Source organism: Nansenia antarctica, assembly GCF_963989245.1.
Source record: "Nansenia antarctica genome assembly, chromosome: 1".
Classification (NCBI taxonomy): Eukaryota; Metazoa; Chordata; class Actinopteri; order Argentiniformes; family Microstomatidae; genus Nansenia; species Nansenia antarctica.
The window spans coordinates 72403239-72427902 of NC_137674.1; the positions used below are offsets into that span (position 1 = coordinate 72403239).

At 45.5% G+C, this 24664-nt stretch overlaps 1 protein-coding gene across 1 annotated transcript in view; it reads left to right on the top strand.

Annotated features, from left to right (window-relative positions):
- Positions 1-4211: 4211 nt before the first annotated feature.
- hipk3b (homeodomain interacting protein kinase 3b) overlaps positions 4212-24664 on the top strand; it is a gene marked incomplete at both ends in the record, with an annotated part of 56485 nt that continues 36032 nt past the window's right edge. Inside the window, 2 exons of the mRNA XM_080550409.1 lie at positions 4212-4287; positions 14357-15677. Coding sequence (XP_080406535.1) covers positions 4212-4287; positions 14357-15677 — 1397 coding nt within the window. The remainder of the gene's footprint in view (positions 4288-14356; positions 15678-24664) is intronic.

Consider the following 24664-nt stretch of genomic DNA (forward strand, 5'->3'; position numbering starts at 1 on the left):
AAATAAAATAGGTATGTCTATCAACTTGCATTGCCATCATCACAGCGGTGTGGCTGGCGCAGTGGTTAAGACAGCCAGCTAGAATTCTGAAGGCTGTGTGTTCGAGACTTGATTTATTTGTTCGTTTCTTTTAGTTTTTTTTTTACATTTAACCGAAGCCTTCATGCAAATCGATTTAAAATAGATATATCTGTCTAAGTGAATCATCTATCCATCAGTAATCATAAGAAAAAATAATCTGTGCCAAATCCAGGGTCCAGTTAGAAGAACATAATTTACTACTCAGAAAGGCTTCAAACACCATTGTAATAGTGTCAGTTCTTGTAAATTAGCCTGCACCATAATTTTATAGCCTACATACTTTTTTAGATGAGATTTTAGATTAGATTCAGACAACGAAATGCAGTAAAAAGTGTGTCAGAAGAGGGATTTGAACCACCGTCTTAAAATGACAAATAAGTACTATGGCAGCTGTCGATACCACTATGCCATCATGACATTAAGATGGTTTGTAGCCTGCTGCTCATATCACCACAGTAGTAAATATTAATTTATTAAAATATGAACATATAACAATAACTGGGGCTAGTATGACCTACGCATTTAATCGGTCAGCAATTTCTTGCCAAACCATTTCCCTCGCCTTGTTAATTGCGGCAGTATTGCACTATTTTACATCTTATTTTTCCGTCTTCATAAAGATCAATAAGTTGGAATGCTGCGCAAAAGTAGGACCCCTGCAGAGTGGAGTATCTTCATTTCGAGAGTTAGATTCTTCGGGGCTCTTTATGTCTGTGTGCACGCGCCCATATCGAGGATTTCTAAGCCGGTGTTCTGTGAACACTCATGACACAAGCCTGATCCTCGTTCGAGGAATCACCTGAGGCTTGAATTCCAATCCCGAGTTGCCTGATCGCCTGATTTATTTTTATCGCCGATATACTAATCAACGTTCGTGGAATAGCCTCCAGGTCTATGGACATACGTATTTGACTTCACTTGATAACTGCTTTTTAATAAGGACATATTCAAAACGTGTGTTAAAATAGAAGGGTCAATGTCTCCGATGGTCAAATCACCATCATTATCTCTAGTCGCTTATTTGACATCCACATCGGATCAGATTCATGCAGACCCATCCTGCAGTTAGTCAATAGTCCATGCATGCACATCAGTAGGCTGGCCTATATTTGGTTTGTGCTGAATAAACTACTAAAGTATAGCCTACTGTGCAGCTTACCATAAATGTTTGCTACTCTGGAACTCTCAAGAGGTTGTGCTAGTATTTACATTGTTAGTCATTGTTTCCATCACCTATAACTCCAGAGGGCATCGCAACAGATCTAAACTTGTGGCACTGTAGCGACCAAAATATGATCAAATTCCTGCAAAGACTGGGAGCTAAAGCTGCTGAGCAGACAGACGTAAGGCTTACAGCAGCAAGGCCAGGACACAAGCTCTCACACCTGTTGCCTTCACCAGCTGGGCCCGGCCAAGCCTGGTCTCTGCCCTGGGGGAAGGGGGGGGGGGGGTGGCAGGCTGGAGTTGGAACGGGGGCTGGGGCTGACAGTTGCCTGTTGTCAGATTAGGTTACAGTTGACCCCTAGTTGGCCACTTCAGACAGTGAGGGCTTATAATAAGCTGTTCTCTTTGTCAGGATGGTGTCTCCAGACGGTCTGAGCTGTGTGTTCATCCCTCTTAGCTCAAACCTAGAATACTCCTCAAATAGCTGCTTTTTGTGATAAAAAATAGTAATATGTGAATGTGTGGTGGTTAGGGTAATCCTACAGTTTTATTCTTGAGAATGAAACTGTAGGGTAGGGTTATTCAAGATGTCTGCTGGCTCTCACAGTTTGACTTGGATGTTTTGCGTGATGCCATATATATATATATATATTTTTAAAGGCTGGTTTGGACTCATCTGAATTCATATCCTGAGGTTGAATGTGTGAATGTCACTAACTTTCAGTTATTGTACATTTCTGAACATCTTGTCTGCAATGTTTAAAAACAGTGAATAGAGGTGAGTAATTATATTAATTAGTGGTATTACTGACTGTGTAATTTATCCACATAGGAGGGACATACCCATTCATTAGGATGATTGCTAGTCTATTTAGACAGATGGGTCCATTAAGTGTTAGGCACAATCTCCTTACCTCAAGTGACTCACCCTACAATGATTCAGGGATGTTCAACTCCAGTGCAGTGCAGTGCAGGATCTACATGGTCGTCTCATCATTAGGGTTAAGATGATGAGGATCTAAATGGTCGTCTCATCATTAGGGTTAAGATTGAAGTGTACTCAGTAACAATCTAGCACATGAACTACATATGTATCTATTACATGCTACAGAGAAGCTACAAGCTACATGCTACAGAGAAGGTGAAACAGCAAACACTGTTGCTCTACAGGACTCTGAATGCTACAGAGAAGGGTGAAACAGCAAACACTGTTGCTCTACAGGACTCTGAAGCCCTCCTAGCTTGGTCAGTAGCTAATCAGGCATTGCCTATGAGGACTCAGGTTTTCTCTTTACAACAAACCTCATCCCTTAGTTTACAAATGGATGGCTGGTCAATTCCCAACCATCTCAGACTTCTCAAAATACTCAAGTTGTTTTCTACTAATTCCCTTATTACAACTACCAGGCCAGGGATGGGACAAGCAGCTGGTAGTGTCACAATACACATATATGACAAAACAGGCTGTGACTGACAACTATGAAGCCATTTGCTCAGCCATGTTGCACCAGCTGGTTGACCAGTATGTTGGAAATCAGCATGTGACAAACCTGGTTGGTTGCCTCATGCAATACTTACTACTAAAAAGTTCAAAATATTTTGGGACTTTATGGTTTTCTCTGTCTGTATCTGTCATGTACTCAGTGAATTGTGCTATTGTGTATATATTGTGCTATCAGCAAGCCATACACACAAGTTATCTTGAAGATAATTAGTTACTTTAAAATAAATAGTTACTTTACTTTCAACACTACGCTACTCTACTCTACTTTCAACACTACGCTACTCTACTCTACTTTCTACACTATTATACTCTACTCTACTTTCTACACTATTATACTCTCACCATCTCTAGTGGAATACCTCCACAGGCTTTTTTATTTTATTTTTTTACGGTGGTAACAACAGATATATTTGTAATTATAACTCTTTTTATAGCTTCCATAGTAGTGTACAATGAATTCCAAATTAGGAACATCCATCCACAACACATCATCATGTTCTACAGACAGACCTCTTGTAAACGAAAACTGAGTCAGTTTCCTAGGCAACTTGCATATCAATTACCCCCTCTCCAATGAATATCTTTCAGGAAGATGCAGTTGATAAACATGCAAGCACTTGTTGATTATTTACAATATGAACAGATAAACATAATTTAGTAAGCGATACCTGAAATGAATACATACACTATACAACACATTGTTCTCGAGCTTGTTACAGTACTAAGTATGATCTGAAAGGCAAATTATTCTTTCTTACTCAAAACCTACCCATACAATGAATTTTCAAGATAACCGAGATTCAGTGAATTATTGCTATTACTTAATTATTTATGACATAATCCTGACGCCATAATTATTTATCAATAAAAGTGAACTCATACTGGGGCCAAACTGACACCCTGAAAAACAATATAAAAATAAAATAACAATTTGTTTTATACTCATTTTGTTTCATTCATTCATTTTGTTTTGTCAACAAGCTCCCCCACCCCACCCCTGTTTGGCTGTCCATCATACAACGTTAACGGCTGTCACGTCACTGTGGATGTGGTGTGCGTGAGCAACTCATCTATCGATTGGTCTGGTCTAGCTGCATGCCATCAGCTCACAACTCATCTATCGATTGGTCTGGTCTAGCTCCGTGCCATCATCTCACTAACAATCCGCACGCAGTCGACAGACAGAGGGACGGCGTAGAGACTGCTGCCACGACGGGAGCACCGTTCAGGAGAGAGAGGGGCACCGGACGCCCTTTCAGAGATGGCCTTCGTCGCCCAAAGAGCCAGAAGGAGAACTTGAGCTGTATAGCTACATCTTGGGCTAAGTTCGGTGTTATTGAACGTTTATACGCGTGAGTTATTTGAAGTTTAAAAATGTGGGAGATGGTGGTGTTGTCGAGAGCGAGCTCTCCCCTCCTGTCGCCCAGGACAAGATGGCAGCAGCAGTGCAGGCAGACTGTGCATGGTATGGCTTTATAATAAGTCCATAACATGTCCAGAGAAGCCCTGGATTCTACCTAATGTTACTATATGTGAAGGTAAGCTGTCATTTTCAAACCTTTTTGGAAGTCATTTGCACAACTAGCAATGTATCAAACGAGTTTGTTATTGTGAAACAGCTGTTTTTAGTTGAAGCTGGCTAACCTGCCTTTTCAGCAGGCATCTCTTCCCATCATCACCAACCTAGTTAGCCAGCCCTGGTATGGCCCTGATATGGCTAGCTGGCAGCTATAGAGACTAGGTCGGTTGTGTGTTTGTTATGCTTGAGTGTGCTCTGATAGGTATCAGTATAGACTAACACGTATACTGTTTCAATTATTTTTGCATGGGCAATGTTTACAGTTTTCCTACATTGTGGCATAGCATATGCATGTTACACATAGGCATTGTGTTGCCCTGCTTCTTGCCACAAATCATATGTGAAAGCTAAACGTTATTATCATTTACTGTGTGTGGGAGGACGGACAGACGTTTTGTTTCCCTGACTCCAAATGATAATGGCATTACTTGGAACAAAAACCTACTCGTGTCACGTTTGTGATGAGTATATTTTGCTTACAATTTACTGGCAGATCTCGTGAGATGAGTTGTTTAGGGGTGACCTCATTGTCCCTAGTCCCATTGTGCCTAGTCCTTCCTCGTATCTCCTCTGCCAGCTGCTTTCAGGTAGGCCTACAGTCACTCAGCTCCCCCACCGCCCCCGTGAAAACCAGCAAATATCACAGCCTTTTGCTGTTTCTAAAGAATGAGCTCATTTAGAGGTTGAAGTCAATAGGATAGTCACAAGATAGTGTCATCTCTGCCATTCGAGAGCAAGGCAGATTATGGGCCGATGCAATAGCTTCACTCAGTGTCACTGAAAATATAGCTAGGGTCCAGTAAGAGGATTAGATAGATTTAAGTCTGTGATGACATAGCCTAGCTTATTTGCCTTACAACCCCCTTCCCTCCCTGCTTGCTGTCATTGCTTTCAGTGCCATTTCCAACCCCATCAGCAACCTGTAAAAAGCCATAACGGTTATGGTGGCCTAAATGTGCATTCCGAAACTAGCTAGTTTCATCACCACGCTCTTGCTTTATTGCCTTGCATTCCTCTCTGCCAACTTGACAATCACTGGCAGCAGTTTGGAGTTGTTACCTGTGTTATTGCCTCACAGTATGAAGTTCAACCCCTCCCCTGTGGAGAAACACAAACAACAACCCCACTAAAGCCCCCTCCCCCCACCACTCTTCTCTCAGTGCTCTTTGACTCATGGTATCACTTTAGTTAGAGACATACTGCGGGTACTAAAAGTACCAAATTCCCAGACTTGTTGTTGGTGTGAGAGGCACTGCATCAAGGTTGAATAGAGCCCTTTTAACACAGGCCTAAACGCTGCCTGCTCTTGGCCGGCCTGCTCTTCGGGGCAGGGACAGTCTGAGAGTCTGAACAGGGCGTTCCAGACAACTCTCCCCAGACCCAAGTGTTCTTCTCACAATGTGCAATTTCATGCTGAGGACAAGAGTGGGCGAATCCCCTTATTAATCGTGTCGTGATTAGGCTAGCGTGTTTAGCGACACGAACCATCTTTTTAAGACGTGCTAACACAACCACCTACCGCGCACCCCCAATAAGTCAAAATCAGATTTTTTCTTCTTTATTTTACAAAGAATGCACAACTTGGATGGGTGTGTGTGTGTGTGTGGGGGGGGGGGCGCTGTGCTCTCTGTCTCGTGGTTTCCTGATTGAAGCAGCACACTTGATTAAGTTGTTGCACTCATGTGATCTTGCTTTGAGTGTGCTCACTCAGCCCCCCCCACTCCCCTCTTACCCCCAGGCCATGAATGCAGGGCGTTTTTTTCTTTTTCTTACTCTTTACTTTGAGCTCATTCTGCGATGTAGCCAAACACAGTAGCTTATGGGAATATACACACAGTGTGGACATAAGGCTCTGTGTCTTGCCTTTGTTAAGTATAAGAGCCCCCACCCACCGATGTCGACATCAGCTGTCCATGGTGGAGCATTCGAATGCTCTCCTCTTCCCCTGGCGGATCAATGTAGGTCCACTGTCACCGCTTGCTCTATTGACCCACCCTGTACTCAGTGTGTTTGTCACCACCCCCCCCCAACCCCCTCTCTAAATGGAGCACGCTCTACGCAATTTGTTGAGCATCAGCTTTTGTTTATCCATTAGCATTTATTAGCCAGGACTTAGAAGGGGGTTGCTGTGTTTGTGCCACGTGACCACTCCCTCACTCATACATGCTGTTCTGCTGCGTCTCGTAAATATGATCCTCTCCACGCCTGGAAGATAAAGGGCCCTCTATTTCCTGGAACACGTGACCTCTCCACAGTTCTTTATCAGTGCCCTTAAGGCTCTCTGTTTTAGGAGTCCTCCACTCACATGACCATAAATGTTGCCCTCCCCCTTATGGTGTTAAAGGGGCAGTTGAGCACACGTGCACCACCCAGACCTTTTGGGGGTTCATGCTCCTGATGAGTGGAGATGCACAGGGGATCTGTCTGTGTCAGTTACCACGTAATTACAGTCTCCCCGGGAACTGAATAACACCGATCTTCTGGTTGAAATTATTTTCGTTGGACTGCAAATTGAAATTGATCAGGCACCAAAGTGGTGCCGTGACCGGTTAGGGGGGAGGCTTAACCAAGCTGTAGTCGTGTGATCATCAGAAGCTGACTGGCACTTTTCCAGGTGTTTAGATGTAGTCCCTATGGGTCCACCACCGTCAGGGTGGATTCAGGCAGGATGTTGAGTCGCTAGGGTTGCAGTACCTGCATTAGTGGTGCGACAGGGGCCGGCCTGTAAGCATCTGGAGTTCAGCTCTGCAGCGGGCACGCTTGTGACTGCTGTCCTACCTCGCTGGACAGCAAATGGACAGTCTACAGGCAGGATAATCTGTCTGGCTAGGGGTAGGGTTGGATGTTGGAGACTCACCACTAGGGGTGTAACCGTACGCATTCATACCGAAATCTTTCGAACGAATGCAGAGTTCTTTAACAGCTGCAGAACTTTTTTGTGTGTTGAAGTAATCTCAGCCAGTACGCCTGCGCACACACGTCACAGAGAGATTGTCAATAGTTTAGCTTAGTTTACTTTAAACTAGAGCTTGAAGTTCCTCCTGCAATCCCTTAAGTCTCCTGTTTGGGAGAATTCCGGTTTCTCAGTTACCTACAATGACGATGGACAAAGACAGGTGGATCGGACCAAAGCTAAATAAATAAATAAATAAATGTTTTGTGAATTTTTACCCTGCTGTACCGAAAATGTATTGAACCGTGACTTCAAAACCGCGGTACAAACTTGTGTCAGGGGGATTTTGCACACTGAAATTGAGATTGAGTCTGCCATGAGTTGACCCCTGTGTTTTTCAAAGGGCTTATAGTTACCCTATATGTGACAGCAGCTGGTGAAAGCGTGAAAAAGTCGGCAACCGACCACATTTTCAGACTTTTATTCGGAACATTTTAAATAATCGTCAATGTTGTTGAAAATCAATGACAACAATGTTTTATTTTTCAGAATAAAAGTCTGAACATTTTTATTAGTTGCCGACTTGTTCCCGCTTTCACCAGCTGCTTTCACACATACTAAACATGGCTCAGAGGAACATAAAACTCACTATTTTAAAGACTCACTAATGTCTGAAAGTACATTGCTCTCCAGCATATCCCTCTCAGGGGATATGTTTGGGAAAGTATTTTTGGTTGACCTCAGGGTTGATGTCACTCAGGGCTGAGCTGCTGGACAGCTGAGTATCCCCTAAGAGAGGAAAGTTTTTAGATTCTCCATGATGACACAACTGAAATGTCCCACCAGCCTTTTTCAGAGGATTTCTGAGACCTGTGTAGTGTATTTTGCCGTGTCTGGACTTTTTCTAAGCTTACTTTGTTTTATCTTCCTTATCCAAACAAGATCTTAGGCCCCTTAGACCTTTACTAATAAATTGCTTCTTCTTTGTTCTGTTGTAAGTACATAGTCATATCCAAACATAGCCAATATCCAGAGGAAATTGTTTGGTTTGGGGGGGGGGTTTCTGCCAAAGAAGGGGAAAAAAACAGGGATGTTTTTGAGTGTGTAATTACAGCCACTTCCTGTTTTCTCTGTTCTTGTGTTTATGGCTGAAGGGTTAGGGCATTTCTCTATTTTCACCACACATAGGCTAAATACATGCTCTACAGAGCAGGAGGTACCATGCACTGCTTGACCTCCAGAGACTACTTTACTAGAAGGTTGTGGCAGAATAAGGCCTAAGCAATGTAAATCAAACTCTTTTGCTAATCACAAGCCCAATGTAACTGAAATAACTATAAGGCTTGCAACCACACTGTTATGTTGAGCCAAATAGAAGTGCTTTGTATAGGCAAGGCAAGTTTATTTGTATAGCACATTTCAGATACATATATATATATAGATACCTAAATGTCACATTACTTACTTCACACACACCCACTGCCACAGAGTGCAATACTTGACATTCTACCTGTACTATTTTATTATACTGTAGTCTACTGTCTTGTTACTTATGTCTTGTACTATTGTCACTTTTTTATCTTGCCTTATTGTCTTGTGCTGCAATGTCAGGAACCGAAGCCTAAGAATTTTACTCTCTTACACTTGTGTAATGTGACATAACAATAAAACTTTAAATTAGGGATGCACCGAAATGAAAATTCTTGGCCGAGGCCGAAGCCGAATTTAAGGAAACACTTGGCCGAATACCGAATACCGAATACCGAATGTGTATCGGCAGTTTTTAATTTTATCATTGCATAAACTAAATACATTTTGCTTTTTATTCATGCTTCTCAAAGAAAGAAATTGAGATCGAAAAAAAAGAACTTTTATATATAACTTATTATAACTAATTATCGTGGGATTTAATCTCTACTGCTTTCCAGGGTTCAAGTTAATGATATTCATGATTTGTCTCTACATAGGCTTCAGAAAGTATTTAGACCCCTTCACTTTTTTCACATTTTTGAATAGATTTGCCATCAATCCACACACAGTACCCCATAATCTAAGTAAAAACGTTTTTTAATGTTTGCAAATGTATTAAAATGTAAATACAGAAATACCTCATGTACATAAGTATTCAGACCCTTTGTCACTCTTAAAATTAGGTCAAATGCTAAATGTCTTCAACAAGTCATTCAACAAGTTGAATTGAGTCCACCTGAGTGTAAGGATAATAGTTCATGTTATTTCAGAATGAATATCTTTTGTTTTTATAGTCTCTGGTTTGCATAGAAACCACCGCATGATACAGCTGCATGTCATAAACTCGTGTAGAACAGCTGGGAGTCTGAATATGTTTTCAACAAGGCAACAACTCTGCTTCTTCCGCTACGACTGCTAAGCTAACTAGCTAGATGAGTGTAAGGTTGCGTTCGTAAAGTCGCTCTGAGTGCGCTGGAGCGCACACTGGGCCCGACGTCATAGAGAAACCGAGTCATTTGATTGGACGAGAGGCATTCCACGAGTGCTGATCGGACTTCCTGAGTGAATTTACGAACGCAGCCAGTTTTGAAAGCGCGTCGCCGCGCGCCTGTTGAGAGTTATATTTAATTGTATTGCGTCATCAAAACACGGCCACTATTCGGTGGTAAACATTCGGTGTTTTCACACATTCGGCCGAATACCGAATGTGCTTTATTTTGCGATATTCGGCCGAATACATTCGGTGGCCGAATGTTCGGTGCATCCCTACTTTAAATGAATCAAGCAGCCTTAAACTTAGAGCCCATGTGGAGAGAATATTCTCCCTAGTTTAAGTCCTAGGCCTACTTGCCATCTGAGTATCTTTGCACCCCCTTACTGCATCACGTCTAAGCCTTCTGGCACCGCTTTCAGAGGACCATGTTTTCTTTTCCACAACTTGTTTTATTTGTTTTTCCACTGGTATATCAGTTGCTGTGACTGTTCACCACATCTCACGCACATTTACCTTTTTCTCCACGCAGGAGTGTTTAGTCACTGTGGACAGGTGTGATCTTTATTCCCTACCCCCCTCCTCCTCCCCGCAAATTAATTCTGACCTGGTTAGGGTCAAAGGTCAACCGTGTGCAATTACCTTGCAGCTGAAGGCTGCTGAAAAAGCCCTGCAGCTTTGAGGGAGGTAACATGAGGCTGCAGGAGGAGCCTCCAGGCCAACCAGGGGGTGTCAGGCTTCAGGTGGTAATAATAGCAGGGGTCTGCAGCTGCCATTCTGTTGCCTTTGCTGAATTAAAGGCCCTGAAGTCCCTGAGCCTTTTGTCCTGGAGACCCTCTGCCACTGTCGAGGAGGGGAAGAGTGTTAAAGAATGGGGGGTCAGGGGACACACTGGCCACTGTTAAAGCGTTACAACGCCTATCAGTTGGACGGTTCGACACAAAAAGCCCTTTTAGAGAGAAAATGGCCGCTGTTTGATAGTGTTATCCCGTCTCCAAAGCCTGGCTCTTTGCGCCCTGTCACCAAATGGTACCACAGGGCCTGATTTGTAGAGAGCAGTCAAGGGAATAGGACAGGCCTTATCTCCCTGCTCAGAATAAGGCCGGAGGGCCGGCTCACAGACCTGCATCGTTGTTATCAAGAGGCGTGCATGCTTTCCGTCGAGCAGGTTTGCCGGAGGAGGGCCGGGCTCTCTGTCAGCCCAAACCTAGGCCAGTTCCTATCGTCGTGACGACTTACTAATGTTTTTATTTTTTTTATTTTTTTTATCTGACTGTTTGCCGGTCTCTTGGATTTGGGAAACTTTCCTTTCTGAGTAACCGGAAGGCACAATGGATTTGAGCAGTTAGGTCCAAGCACAGCGCTGTGTTTTTCCACCATATGGTCGTCTCAGTCAGCCGGGGCCAGGGATGAGACCGGCGACTCGGCTGCTCATGTGAAGCGGTCAGCGCGTCGTTGGCTAAAGTGGCGACTAGCGAACATACCGTTTTGACACTGACTAGGCAAATTATTTAAAGTTAGCGTAGGCTAAATGAGTTAGGTCTGCCAGAGGTAGGGTACAGGGAATCAAATGTTCTGAGAAAGTAGGGCCTAGTTTTTTGTTTGTTTCTTATTTAGGCTAAATGTTGTTGTTCTTCTGGAACGCACGCGCGGCTGACCTGTCTGCCGCTCCCACCTGGGGGGCTAAGTAAGGGGGGCGTTGCCTCTCAGCGTCATCGTGGCCTGTTAGCTCCGTCTTCCCCAGCATCGGTGTGATAGCATCCTGATCCGTTCATCCGCCATAGGCCCTCTGCACCTGCCCAACCCCCTGCAGGCTACGCCTAACCTCCCTCTCCCAGTAACATGGGTAGAGTTGTCGAACGACAGCAGGGGCTGAAGGGGGAGGCGGGTGTAGCCTAAATTAGGTTAGTTCACCCAGCGTTCACGTTTCGGCTCTGTGTGTGTCAGTCGGTTTACGGGCTAATGTCGACCTAACGTCAGGGGCCGGCTGTCCACCAGGAACATGAGTCCACCGGGCCAGTATTGATGTGTGCTGCTGATTACCGGGGCTGGTTGCATAAGCGTCCTTAGAGACAGGGAGGCCCCTGTATGTTTTCCCTACTGCCATAGGAACACTGCAGGAAACACACGCACAATGAGGTGCGTTCACCCGTGGTGACACAACAAACTGCCTCTGTCTGTGTGGCTTCAGCTGGGCGCCGAGGCCTCCTCTCAGGTGTGTTCCTGCCAGTCATGACAAGCCAGCGGGACGCACAGACAAGGGCGCTTAATTCCTCAATCGAGGGATTGAGCGAGATAGAACATTTAAATCCGATAATTTAGTAGGCCTAATACTTCACATTAGTGTTAGACAGTACAATGTAACATTTGGTACAGTTGTAATGAGTAATAACAATGCTTGTTACACATGTCTACAATTATACAGTAATACGATCACTGTAATGCAAAGTGGGGCTGAAAATGTTACCAGGGAAGTTTCTCAATTCAATTTGAAAAGGCCTAATCTAACATGAATAATGATCCCTGATGTGAAACTGGGGTACTTGATCTAATTCTGATCAGTTTAGCCCCAAAATCACACAACATTGTCTATGGCACAATTACAATACTTACGTTTTTGATTTTGAAAAGGTTCTTCACACGTTCTTCCTAGAACTTCTATGTGGCTAAGCAGTGAAAAGGTGTTTAGAAAAAAATCTGAAACAACAAGAGGGTCGAGCAGCTCTCAGCCTGTGCTGCCTCGTCAGCCTTGCAAAGCAAGGAAATTGGCAGCCTCCCCTCTCAGTGAGCACGTGACGGCAGCCTGTTGAATAGTGCGCACTTCTGTGGGTTCCCTTTCACTTTGCACTGCTGCTGTGGCGTTCAACCCGGGCAGACAGACACAGCCCTGCGTCCTCATAACAAACATGGGTGGGAATCGTCATGGCCAGGGTGTGCCTCATTGACCCAGCAGGTACTGCAGACAGAGAGGACAAAGTCTCCACATATGGAGGTGAAGGAGAGTGAAGACAGGTAGGCAACAATGAATAGGTTAGACTATGAATAGTAATGAATAGGCTATTCAACTCTTAATACTTTGCTGGCTTGCCCTCCATCCGTTCAAAGTTTGGGGAGACGAGAGCGGGGCGTCTGTTCTCGCAGTTGTTACCTTTAATTATAGCTCCAACCACCAAAACTGAAAAGGTGTAATTTGTAACCTATTTTTTTTGTTGTTCGGCGGGGAGGCTGTGTGCTACTGTGTGCCCCTTGTGAGTCATCAGCGCCAGTCTTGTTATTCGGTAGACGGGGAGGGGGTCGTTTGGACGCCTAGTGTGACAGGCTCGGGGATGAGGCATGCTCCGCTTCTAAATCTGTCTTTGTGAATGCGCCGTTGATTAAAGTCAAAAGAGCCGGGAGGGTCGAGCTGCTTTGATGTGACTGGATGTGCTCCAGAAGAAAGGAAGTAGGTTGTGGACTCCAGCAGGGCACACAGGACAGCCACTGATAAGGTCACTGTGCCGGGGCCAACTTCCCTGCTCTTGTTTAGGCCCCAGACAAAAGCCACAACATTATAAAACCTGTCACGTTTCCCTTATTTTCTGTAGTCTCCTCCCCCCCGAGCTGAAAGCATCCTCCAATCGTTTGTTACGGGGAAAAGGTCAGCCATGATGTCATTGCAGGGGTGATGCAGACGTCATGGCGAGATCAGTGTTAGTTATTTTTGTTGTTGCACTGGAACCACAGGTTACCACTGAACATCCCTGACCGTGGCCACATTTGACCTCTGCTAACAAACAGAGGAAGAACACTGCGTAATCTGAACAGATGCACTTATCTCAATTTACGATGTTGTAATGTTGGTGGTGTTGCTGAAATTAGTGTTGCTGTCTTATGCAATTGCACATGCAAACATTCGGGAACAGAATGAGCAGGCTTTGGAAAAAAACATCTTTTTTTTTTCTCCCTCAGTATTTTTCCAGCGTTCTCTTGAGAAATGGCACCATGGTGTAATGCCTTCCAGGACTAGTACAGATGCAGAAGTGAAGCTTCTGTCTGCCATATTAGGTTATCTGTGATTTCTTTGCAGCTACAAATGACAAAAACAGGCAGAATTGCTGGACTCAGAAGTAGAACAATTTCTTACCACAGGTGTGTGAAACTAGTTCAGTAGGGCCTGATTTAAGGAGAGTGTGCTGTCTGTACACTGTTGGAAGAAGATGGAAATGTCATTTATATAGAATCAATATATTGTCCCAGTGAAAATCACATTTCCTTTGATTAGGCTACATCTTTTTTTTTCTCTTTTGTTTTTTAAATTATGTTAATCTTCATCAACTGTAGCATCCAGCAGCTGTGTCTTTTCTATCCATGTGCAGACATAACAGCAGCTATAATAGTTGAAAATGTTTCTCTAAATTGGAATTGAATTGTCCCTGATCACCAGTGATGTTGTTAACCTTAAACGGAAATAAGATTTTTGTGCCATGTACAGGGTGAATATGATTACCATTGGACATTTTGACATTTCACTTGAACATTGCTCTTTATATTACTAACATACCATCTCTTGAGTTTTAAATAATATTATTGGCCTCAAAACATAATTTTATGAGTAGGTTTATAAAAAATGTATTCTAATTTCTCTCTGTTCTCTCTCCCCCACCTCTCTCTCTCTCTCGCTGTCTCTTTTTCTAGGTATGGCCTCACAAGTCTTGGTCTACCCACCACACATTTATCAAACCCAGACAAGTGCCTTTTGCAGTGTGAAGAAACTCAAAGTCGAGCCCAGCAGCTGTGTGTACCATGAGAGGGCGCACCCACGGACTTATCTGAACGGCAGAACCCTTGGCGTAGTGCAACCAACCAAACTTGCTCCCTCCTTTGTGACCCGAGACTCGGCGGCGGGCGTGAGAGTGTGTGGCGGCGGGCAGGACTTCCAGGTGCAGACGGTGGCCGTGCGTGGCGTACGGAGAGAGCAGCCCAGAGCAGCGGCAACGGCGGCAGGGAGAGCAACAGAAGCAACAGGAGCAGGAGGCACGGCGTTGGCCCAGCAGGACGCAGGGGCGGTCCCCTCGCAGGGCGACAGGCAGGAGCAGACAGACAGGAGCAAGGGCGGCAGCAGTGGAGCAGCAGGGGCAGGAGGAGGTGGAAGGGGAGAAGGCAGTAGAGGAGGAGGAGGAGGTGGGGTGGAAGAAGAAGGTGACGAGGAAGAAGACGACGGCAACGACTGCGGAGGTTTGAACTCGGCCGACAGCTCTCAGCGATGCGGGCTGAAACGTAAGAGCGAGGAACTGGAGAACCAAGGGAGCGCCATGCAGATAGTGGAAGACCTGTCTATGTTGCCCGCCATGTTGCAAACGACGAATGTTGGGAACCCGGCCGCACCGGTGGGCGTCGGGGCCGGAGGAGGCCCCTCCAAACAAGGAGCAGGAGTGGGGGGAGCAGGAGGAGGGGATGGGGACTACCAGCTGGTGCAGCATGAGGTCCTGTGCTCCATGAAGAACACCTATGAGGTGCTGGATTTCCTGGGCCGGGGCACCTTCGGCCAGGTGGTGAAGTGCTGGAAGCGGGGCACCGGGGAGGTGGTGGCGGTGAAGATCCTAAAGAACCACCCGTCGTACGCGCGGCAGGGCCAGATCGAGGTGGGCATCCTGGCCCGTCTGAGCGGGGAGAACGCGGACGAGCACAACCTGGTGCGGGCCTTCGAGTGCTTCCAGCACCGCAGCCACACTTGCCTGGTGTTCGAGATGCTGGAGCAGAACCTTTACGACTTCCTAAAGCAGAACAAGTTCAGCCCGCTGCCCCTGAAGGTGATCCGGCCCGTGCTGCAGCAGGTGGCCACGGCCCTGAGGAAGCTCAAGACCATGGGTCTCATCCACGCGGACCTCAAGCCTGAGAACATTATGCTGGTGGACCCCGTGAGGCAGCCGTACAGGGTGAAGGTGATAGACTTTGGCTCAGCCAGCCACGTGTCCAAAGCGGTTTGCTCAACGTACCTCCAGTCTCGGTACTATAGGTGAGTAGAACGCCTCCAGGGTTTTACAGTATAGAATTACCGGTAGACTGTCAAAGTTGGTTTGTATGAGGACTACAAGCCGTCTGTAAAAGGTCCGTGCAGGAGTGGCTATGACAATTGTATTGAAACAGTGCAGTTTAGATTAGAATAGATGGAAAAGTCCTTTCCTCTCAGTTCTATGATATATGCTTTGGGTGAGTTTCTGTCAGGAAACTTATTATTAGAAGAACTCAGTTTGCACCAAAAGGACTTGAGTCTCAGGTGTCCATATCATGACTGAGGCTAGATAAATCACGTCCCTCCTGAGACCAAGCAAGGAAATGTCTCCCAAACCGCATAACATCCTGTGCATTCAGGAGCCACATACCACGACCTGTGAAAAAATGTGACCCCACAATGTTACTGGCAGGGGGTAGCCCGTTCACGTCCCCTCTGCCTGGGAAAGGAAACTGTGTTCTGAAAACAGCCTTCGACAGACACAATGGGGCAGGGAAAAAAAAATCAATAACTGTCGGTATGAGTTTGTGGACATCTCTTGCATTGTTAACAGTAAGGGAGAGGCGGGCAGCTTGGATTGAGACCTTGGTAGTCTGTAGGATTTGTTAAGATGTCATGGCGAGCATGAAATTGCCTGTAGGCAAATATTTGAAGTCTTAGACTAATGCATGTCTGCTTACGCCTGTTTGATTAAATATCAGAGAGGAGAGACATCACTGCAGGGATTCATTCTGGTTGAACATTTTCTCATAATCCCCCCCCCCAAAAAAGGCTGCTTAGTGCTTACAATGTTTGCCTTCTACACTGTAATGAAATTCAGATGCTGCAAGGAGGCTCGGAGCGTGAGGACATGCTAACATGTTTAGGATGAGGAACTTCACCCTCCGCCAAAATGTTATCATCAAGACCGCAACTCTGTTACAACTGTTTGCTCTGATGCGTAACATGGCAGCACAGTGTGTTTATGTTGAGGAGAATGTCTTGTGTTTTCTTGAGCTCTTGGACGTGCGAACGGAAAACCTTCAAGAAGAATTACCCTTGGCACCAACCGATGGGCGCCTTCATTTTTAGTTTTGGGAAACAGGTCTGAAATGATATTAACTGTTATGTAAGAGGCGGAGTGACTGACCCAGTTGAACGTCCGTGTTCTGTGCCTCTGTGCTCAGCGCGCTGCTGACAGGCTGTTTGTGTGGTGAGAAGGATGTTTCGGGGGGCCCGAGGCCGCAGTTGTTCCTCAGTGGTCTCCTCAGAGGAAGACTATGCAGAATTACTTGTTTTTGGAAACGGAAAGCTGTATTGGGGAAGATATTTAGAGATCCACATCTAGGCCGTCTGCGTGAAAAACAGGGTTAATGGGTTGAGGTTTATGTTCTTGTGAAATGACATGTTTGAGCTCCGATGTACCCTGACGACTGGAATGGTTCTGTCACTTGCTGCACCACATAAGGTCATAACCCTGCATTAGTCATTAGCTTCAGAATGCACTATGGTGTCTGTTGTTGAGTGTGACTGTCGTGATGGCATAGACTAGGACTCCGCTGCTAGTGGAGGACCTGGCAACAAAGACGCAGCCCTCAGAAGGGCATCAACGGTCTGCTCTGCACATGGATGGATGTTTCTAATTAACCACACTCTGTCATAATTAAAGTCTTTCTGCCTCTGTGAAGGCAAAGTCAGCAGGCATTCGCTCCCCCGGTCCACAGTAACGCTGGTTAGTCTGCTCTGCCGTGTCAGGTTTGCTCTGTGAGGACAAACGTGGACGAACTAACTAGCTAGACCACACCTAGATGCAGGCGTTCATTTTCAGAATGTCAAGTCTTTTTAAAAGGTGCAGTGTGTATGCATGCCAGCTATAATTGAGATTCTGTCTGTACCCAGCAGACGTTTAAATGTGCGTGTTTTGAGTTGCCCCAGAAAGCATCCACACCCCGAGCATCTTTCCCAGGCATGGGTTTTCTGCTGCTCCCTCTCCAGGGAGACGTGGTCAGCCCTTAGGGACTCAGGGACAGACTGACTGACTGACTCACACGGCTCAGATTCATGTGCGTCATCCAATTCCAGCTTTATGCTGAACGTCTTCTCAAGGCATGTTCGAGGCTTGAACTCAAGCCTTGAACACACACACAGGCACGCACGCACGCACGCACATACATACATACATACATACATAGATAGATACATACATGCACGCACACACACACGCACACACACACACACACACACACACACACACCACTCCCTGGAGATATATCATACCTTTAAGACTTGTAGTCAGTGAAGCTTGTTTGTTGTCTTCCTGCCACACAAAGTCCAGTGTTTTTTTAATATAAGATAATTCAATAGAAACCACAACATGCACATCAACGGCAACCCTCCTGACACACCTTGTACCCAGGGGAATCAGGGCGGGCAGGGTGTGTTTGTGTTCTCCAGATCAACAGTCTGTCACGTTTGCCCTTGGTGGAAATGTCAGGAAGACCCTGGGGATGTTTTGAGAGCTTGGGTCTGCATGCTTTTAGATATGAAACTTACAGGAGATATTCACATGCTTCCCGGATTAGCACAATATATTTTTTTATAAAAACTTCCTGGGAATAGGGGTATGCTGGCTGTAGTGCAGACTTGGCACTTGCCAGATAATATGTTCTAACTACGCAGGTGTGGGCACCTAATCCACACACACCCCTGCTGCTGCCTCCCAGATTAAATCCCAATCTGAAGACACAATCTGTTTGAGCCACGCCACCCAGGAGCACCCTCACTCTGCCCCAGACTCCCAGACTCTCCAGACTCACAAACCTTCTTCAGCTCTGAATTATTTAGATCCTAGACGATTAAAGAGCAAGCTCTTTTGGGTACTGCTAAAACTGAAGTGATGATCCCGTACTGTAAAAGCGATGCCATTATGTCCTATTTTACATATAGTCTATTCATTGATAGCCTACCAAAACCTCAATATCCAGAAGAGCATTTCTTGATCCAGCCTATTGCTTATCAGTCCATTCTGCCCGCAGACCATGTCAAGACAAATGGGGTGCTAAATTGTATTAAAAGCCTCAGAATTCATCTTTGAAAGTACTTCCCTGCCCTCGGTTGATTAATGAAAGTCATTGGCTGAATGTTAGCGTCTTAATTCTTCAAAGTGACACTTAAGAATTCAGGGACTAGTTTTTAAGCCTTAAAGCGATGCTCCACTCTATTTCTTGTGAAGACTGATGGATAGATGATTCACTTACTTAGACAAATGTATTTTGTTGTAGGCTAAGTTGCTTTGGATGAAAGCGTCTGCGAAATGCCAAAGATATGTCAAAAGTACAGTTGTTTTGCTCTTGGGTTTGATAGTCACCCACCTCCAGTAGTTTGTGTGCATCTCGCTTTGGATCTTTAGTTGCTGTTGTCGGTCAGCTTGTGTGGGGCGGCTGTGGCTCTGGAGGTAGAGCCGGCGTCTAATGATCGCAAGGTTGCCAGAGCGGCAGTTCGAACCCTGGCTAGCCACGTGCCGAGGTGTCCTTGAGCAAGGCACTGAACCCCTAATTGCTGCAGGGCCTGCGTCTATGGCCGACCCTTTGCCTACCTAGAGCATAAAATACCAAATTCCAACAATTGACTGACAAGTTGATTGCATGGCAATAAAACAATTGTATATTTGTTTTGCCCTTTTGAAGTCCATTAATTTTGTGAATATAGTACTGCCCTGCGTAAGTAATGGGACAATGAAGCATTTGTTCTTCTTTTGGCTCTACACTCCTGAAGTTTGGATTTTAACTAAAACAATCACCAATTAGGTTAAAATAGAGATTGTCTGCTTTTATTTGATATGTGTGTACATTTTGGTAAGTTCCAATCCAAAAGGTACGTTTTGATTTCACTTTGATAGCATTATGTTGCAACCCAACAGACTGATTATTGTTGACAGCGTGAGAGGTCTACTTGTGCATTTGTCTGGAAACAAGTTAGATCGATTGAGTATGTTTAAAACGGATAAGAACATTTATTTGGAAACTAAAACTGACACATTACCGTTGGCAAAGTATTTCAGAGTTGAGTTTGAATGTTATGGACTTTTTTGAAGTCTGGTGATTCTGAGAGAAATTGATATAGGCCTAATCTAAGGCTGAACATAAAATGAACATTCAATGAACATAAAAGCTGTCTGGGGTGGTGTACTACTTTGAAAGGTGCTAGACAACTAGGCTATAAAATGTAATTAGAGTGGAAGATCCCATTTATGTTATTCCTTTGTGTTTGGGGGAGTACCCCACTAAGGAATGAGGAATCTAAAGCTAGTCATTTAAATAGCCTAGTTTGTATTACTTGGGAATTGAAGTATTCATGCTTCTCCAGAATGATTTAGTTTGACACTATCTCAGAGGATGTAGTTTGAGGGAAGATTGATGGTATCTTATCCAATTACATGATGCAAGTTCAGTCTGAAAGGGAGGCGAATCGACCGTTCAGTTAAATTGTATAGTTTGGAGACTGTGCTTGGCAGCTAAATTGTATAGCCTATGTAGTTTGGAGACTGTGCTTGGCAGCTTCATGCAGTTTCATGAACTTGCAACTGTGGAAGTGAAGCAAAGTTTGAATGATGTTCTTGTATTCTGTAAGGTAATTTGGTTTTCCATTGTGCAAACCTCCAACACTATTAAAGATGATATTACTGAGGTCCCTGTGCCATTTAGAAAAGGAAACGATCACTGGGCCAGACAGCTCCTTGCTATCTGTTCTAGTGTGTGTTTTTTACATGACATTTAAATAATTCATGCTGCTTGCACACTGAGCCAGTGAAGCAGTTCTGTAAAGGGAACATATGCAAATGGTTGGTTTGGTTGTCTGTTCCTCTCAGTTTGTGACTCTTGTCGATTCCTGTTAGTTATGAGATGAGGAGAAATTAGTTGCTTTGACCCCCCCCCCCCCCCCCATGCTGGGGCTGTTCATCGGAAGAGTAGAAAACCACATGCTTGTCAGTGTGACGCTGCTAACCAAATACCTCTTAATGCAGCCCACACCTTTGTCACAGTGCTTCTGCGTAGGTGCGGCCTCGTGTTTTGGCTGCAGTCCCACTGCTGTTTGTTTCATAGACGTTTTACGGTTGGGAGTTGAAACTGAGGTCTGAATTTATGTTCACATTGTTCGTCATAAGAATTTCACTCTTACTTTCCAACGGCACCCACATTGAAGAGCAGAGTACACTTGAGAGTAGGCCTATAATTCATCTTATTCATTGTCACACTGCAACCTAAGGGTTTTTCTTGGTAAAGCACGCTTCAATAGCAGTGCAGACCGATTTCAGAGAAGTTCCAGAACGTTCTGATGATGGATGGTAATCGCCACCGGGGAAGTTGCTTGAAGAAGTGTGAAAAAGGGCTTGATCCTTGACATCGTCACACCTCTGAGTCTCCTACCGATTTAGGGCTTATGGTTAATTGTGTTTTCTGGAATCATCTTGTTGCAGCATGAACAGTCTGTGACATTTCTGTTGCCATGCCTTAATAACAAGAACGCTCAAAGGTTTCGTGCCTACTACCGTCCTTGAGAGAATGTAGTCTAGCAGCTGACGTCGAGATTCACAGGAACCATCTTTGTTTTTACAAGCCCAGTGGGTTAGTCACGGGAACTCTCAGAGTCAGCAGCAGTGTAGTCTGTTCTCATGCACACACACAGGGCTTCATTCACTCACTTCTGGTAAACGCACCATGTTTCAGGAAGTGACCCGAAATAGACTGGCTCCGTGTAGTCCTACACTGTACTTGTGTGACTTTGGAGAGGAAGTTAAATACAGTGTGCAGCTGCTCTGCGCTCCATTGGCCAGCTCTTTAGCCATTGTGAGCTGGGTTTGGCAAAATCATTTTCACCGGCCATTTTATCTCCACATACAATTTACAGTTTCAAAGCAGTGTATTGCCTACTTTCAATGGAGGGCCCCACCGAATGTTAATAAGGCCAGCCTACTGGGAGTACGCACCCGTTGGTACTTTGATTGTTTCAGAAGAACTGGCTCGATGAAGATTCGTATTAAACCTAATGGCTGATGTCATTTCACAAGGCGAAGGGGCGAAGGGGGGGGGGAAGCAATATCACGGGCGCCGCGAACAAGCCCCCACATTAATTCAGTTTAACAAATGGAGAAAGTTCCCCTCAATATGCAGTTAGCCATTTACAATTTTCGAGAAATCAGCTGGATGACTTTCAGGCGACTTTCTCTCCATTGAGTCTGGGTTCTGAGAGGAGAAGAGAGGAAAGAACATCTGACGTGCTCTCAATTCTGATTAGTCACTTTACTTAGCTCGCTCTATCGAGCAGCACGGTCTTACACAGTGTGTGTGTGTGTGGGTCAAGCCAAAGCAAGGGATTATTATTTTGTCCTTAGCCTCCCCAAGGGGCCCAAAACGACCTATTCGGTATGCTCCAATACTTGGGATGGTTCAATACTGGTATTTCACAGCATTGACTGTTAGGAATGCTCTTTTTCCTGATGAAATGGGGGAGTCCCGAAAAAGGAAAGGATTGCGATCTGGAACACGCATCTAACCTCTCACGTGTGACATGATAACGATCCTCGCCCTCTGCTGTCGCTGCCCCTCCAGTGAGAGGAGCACCCAAACATACGGAGCAGGGTGGAGGGGCTGCTCAAAATAGCATGATGGGAGGGCGGCCAGCGCCGTTTGACTTCTATAGATGGTGAAGCTCGCTGGCAGCCGCAGCGAAATAAGGGCTGAGTGAAACGCCAGAGAGATCGCACTCACTCGGTCCAAGGTCAACCTACTCCCAACGTCAGCTGTTTTTGCTTTGTGTGTGTGTGTCTGTGTGCGTGCGCAAAAATACCCTAATGTGATGACTTTAGGAATTCGGTTCTTCCATCCCCTTTAACATTCCCACATTCGGGGACTTTCCCCGGGACCACGGGTGTGATTACCCTGTAGTCGTTTCGGCAGCAGCGCTTTTAATTAAGCTAGGTTAACATGCTCTCTCTGGGCTCTGTGATTGGTGAACCGCTGGCTCCCATCAGCCCCCCCCCAGACCGAGGCCTGTTTTGTGCTTCTCTGAACCTGGTAATTGACGTCTTCTGATTGGAGCAGAGATGCCAGCGAGGCATGAGAAGTGTGTGTTAATTACGGCCCGGGGCCCAGAGTCTCCTCTCTCTCTGTCAGCCTCCCCGGTCCCGCCGTCTTTACGACCCTCTGCACCCAGGCCCGCCCGGCGTTGTCAGGACGCCTCTCTAATTGCTTTCATTTCGAGTTGATTCGCTCCCGCCGGTGGCTTTTTCTTTTCTTTTTATTACGGGAACTTTTTTTACTCCCTCGCTTTTATTCGCCTCGTTTTATTAGCAGTAGCAGTTTGAAGTTGTTAATGTATTTGAATAGTATTTTTTTTATTTTTTTTTACCAATTTGAAACAATGTCTGTGAACATGAAACTCCTGCAGCTGAGGGCCGTCCTCTGTGTTTGTTGTGGCTCACAGTCCTTTCATTATCAGTTCAACATGCTGGGTCCTGGTTCTACACTTCTCCACATTATTTGCAGTGAGCGAACACCACAAGGCTAGTTAACCCCCTGGTGGGCTGTGTTCCTAGCCCCAGCTTTAGCGTGTGTGTGTCTGTTTGTGTGCCTGTGTTTGTGTGCCTGTGTGTGTGTGCGCCTGTGTGTGTGTGCCTGTGTGTGTGTGTCTGTGTGTGTTTGTTAGTCTCTGTCTTTGTTAAGCCTTGTGTTTGTTATTACATGCCAGCCGTGTGTGTGTGTGTGTGTGTGTGTGTGTGTGTTAAACCTTGTGTACATGCCAGTCGTGTGTCTGTGTCTGTTAGTGTCTGTCTTTGTTAAGCCTTGTGTACATGCCAGCCATGTGTGTGTGTGTGTGTGTGTGTGTGTGTTTGTTAGTCTCCGTCTTTGTTAAGCCTTGTGTTTGTTAACATGCCAGTCCTATGTGCGTGTGTGTGTGTGTGTGTCCCTGGGCGTGGGTGTCCTGTGTCTCTGGGAGACGCTCTGCCAGACAGGGTGTACAGTATCTCCTTCCTCAGGTAGCGTTTGGCCGCCGCGCTTCGGTCCGCAACACAAGCTCATCAATCATTCATCAAGGCCGGCGCTCGGCCTACCGGCGTCAGCAGCAGAGTAAACACAGCCAATCACATTATGTTCTACACCGGGGGAACAAGGCCTGTTTATCCTGCCACCTCATTTATTGTCATTAAAAAAAAAAAAAAAAGTGTTGACGTTCCACCCCCCCCCCCTCTCTCTGACGCCCCACTGCCTAATGACGTTAGGGGGGCTTGAACAGTACCTTGAATACCTTGTGTAGACTCGCGTTCGTCTGGTGCCCTTTTTATTGAATGTTGGCCCTTCTGGTGTACATGCCTGAGATTGAATCCTCGCTTCGAGTTTTTTGGAAGTAATGACAGAGGAAATGAAATTCCCAGACAACACTTCACATACCACAATCTCTTTTTCTCTTTTTTCTTCTAACCCCCCCCCCCCCCCCCCCCCTCTCTCTCTCTCTCTCTCTCTCTCTCTCTCTCTCTCGTGTGGTATTGTTCCCTTGGAAATGATTGCTGGGGGGGTTAAAGACCAAGGCGCTTCAACGACGGCCTCACCTTCAACAGTACCGTCCTTGACGAGCGCGGAGGCCATGTTGTTTTTCAAAGGCCACCGCCGAGGTCGTCTCGGTTGCGTTGTCAAGGTCCGGAACGTCACTAAGACCGCTTGTTGTTGTTCTCGTCAGTCGCTGAGCACCAACGATGAGAGAGGATAACGTTACGGGGATGAGACCCGTGCTGATTCGGTTACACGTCTATTCATATGAGTTGAACGAGTTGAACCTCCTACCTTTTGGGTTTTTATTTTGATCCGTACGGATCGCCCCCCACGGTTCGGCACGCATGTGTACCGCGGATCAATTGCAAAATGTAACCAAGTAATAATATTACTTAATATTAGTTAATATCCCTTGTAAATCACAATGTAGAGTTGCCATGAAAAGATAGACGCGACAGTTGCGTG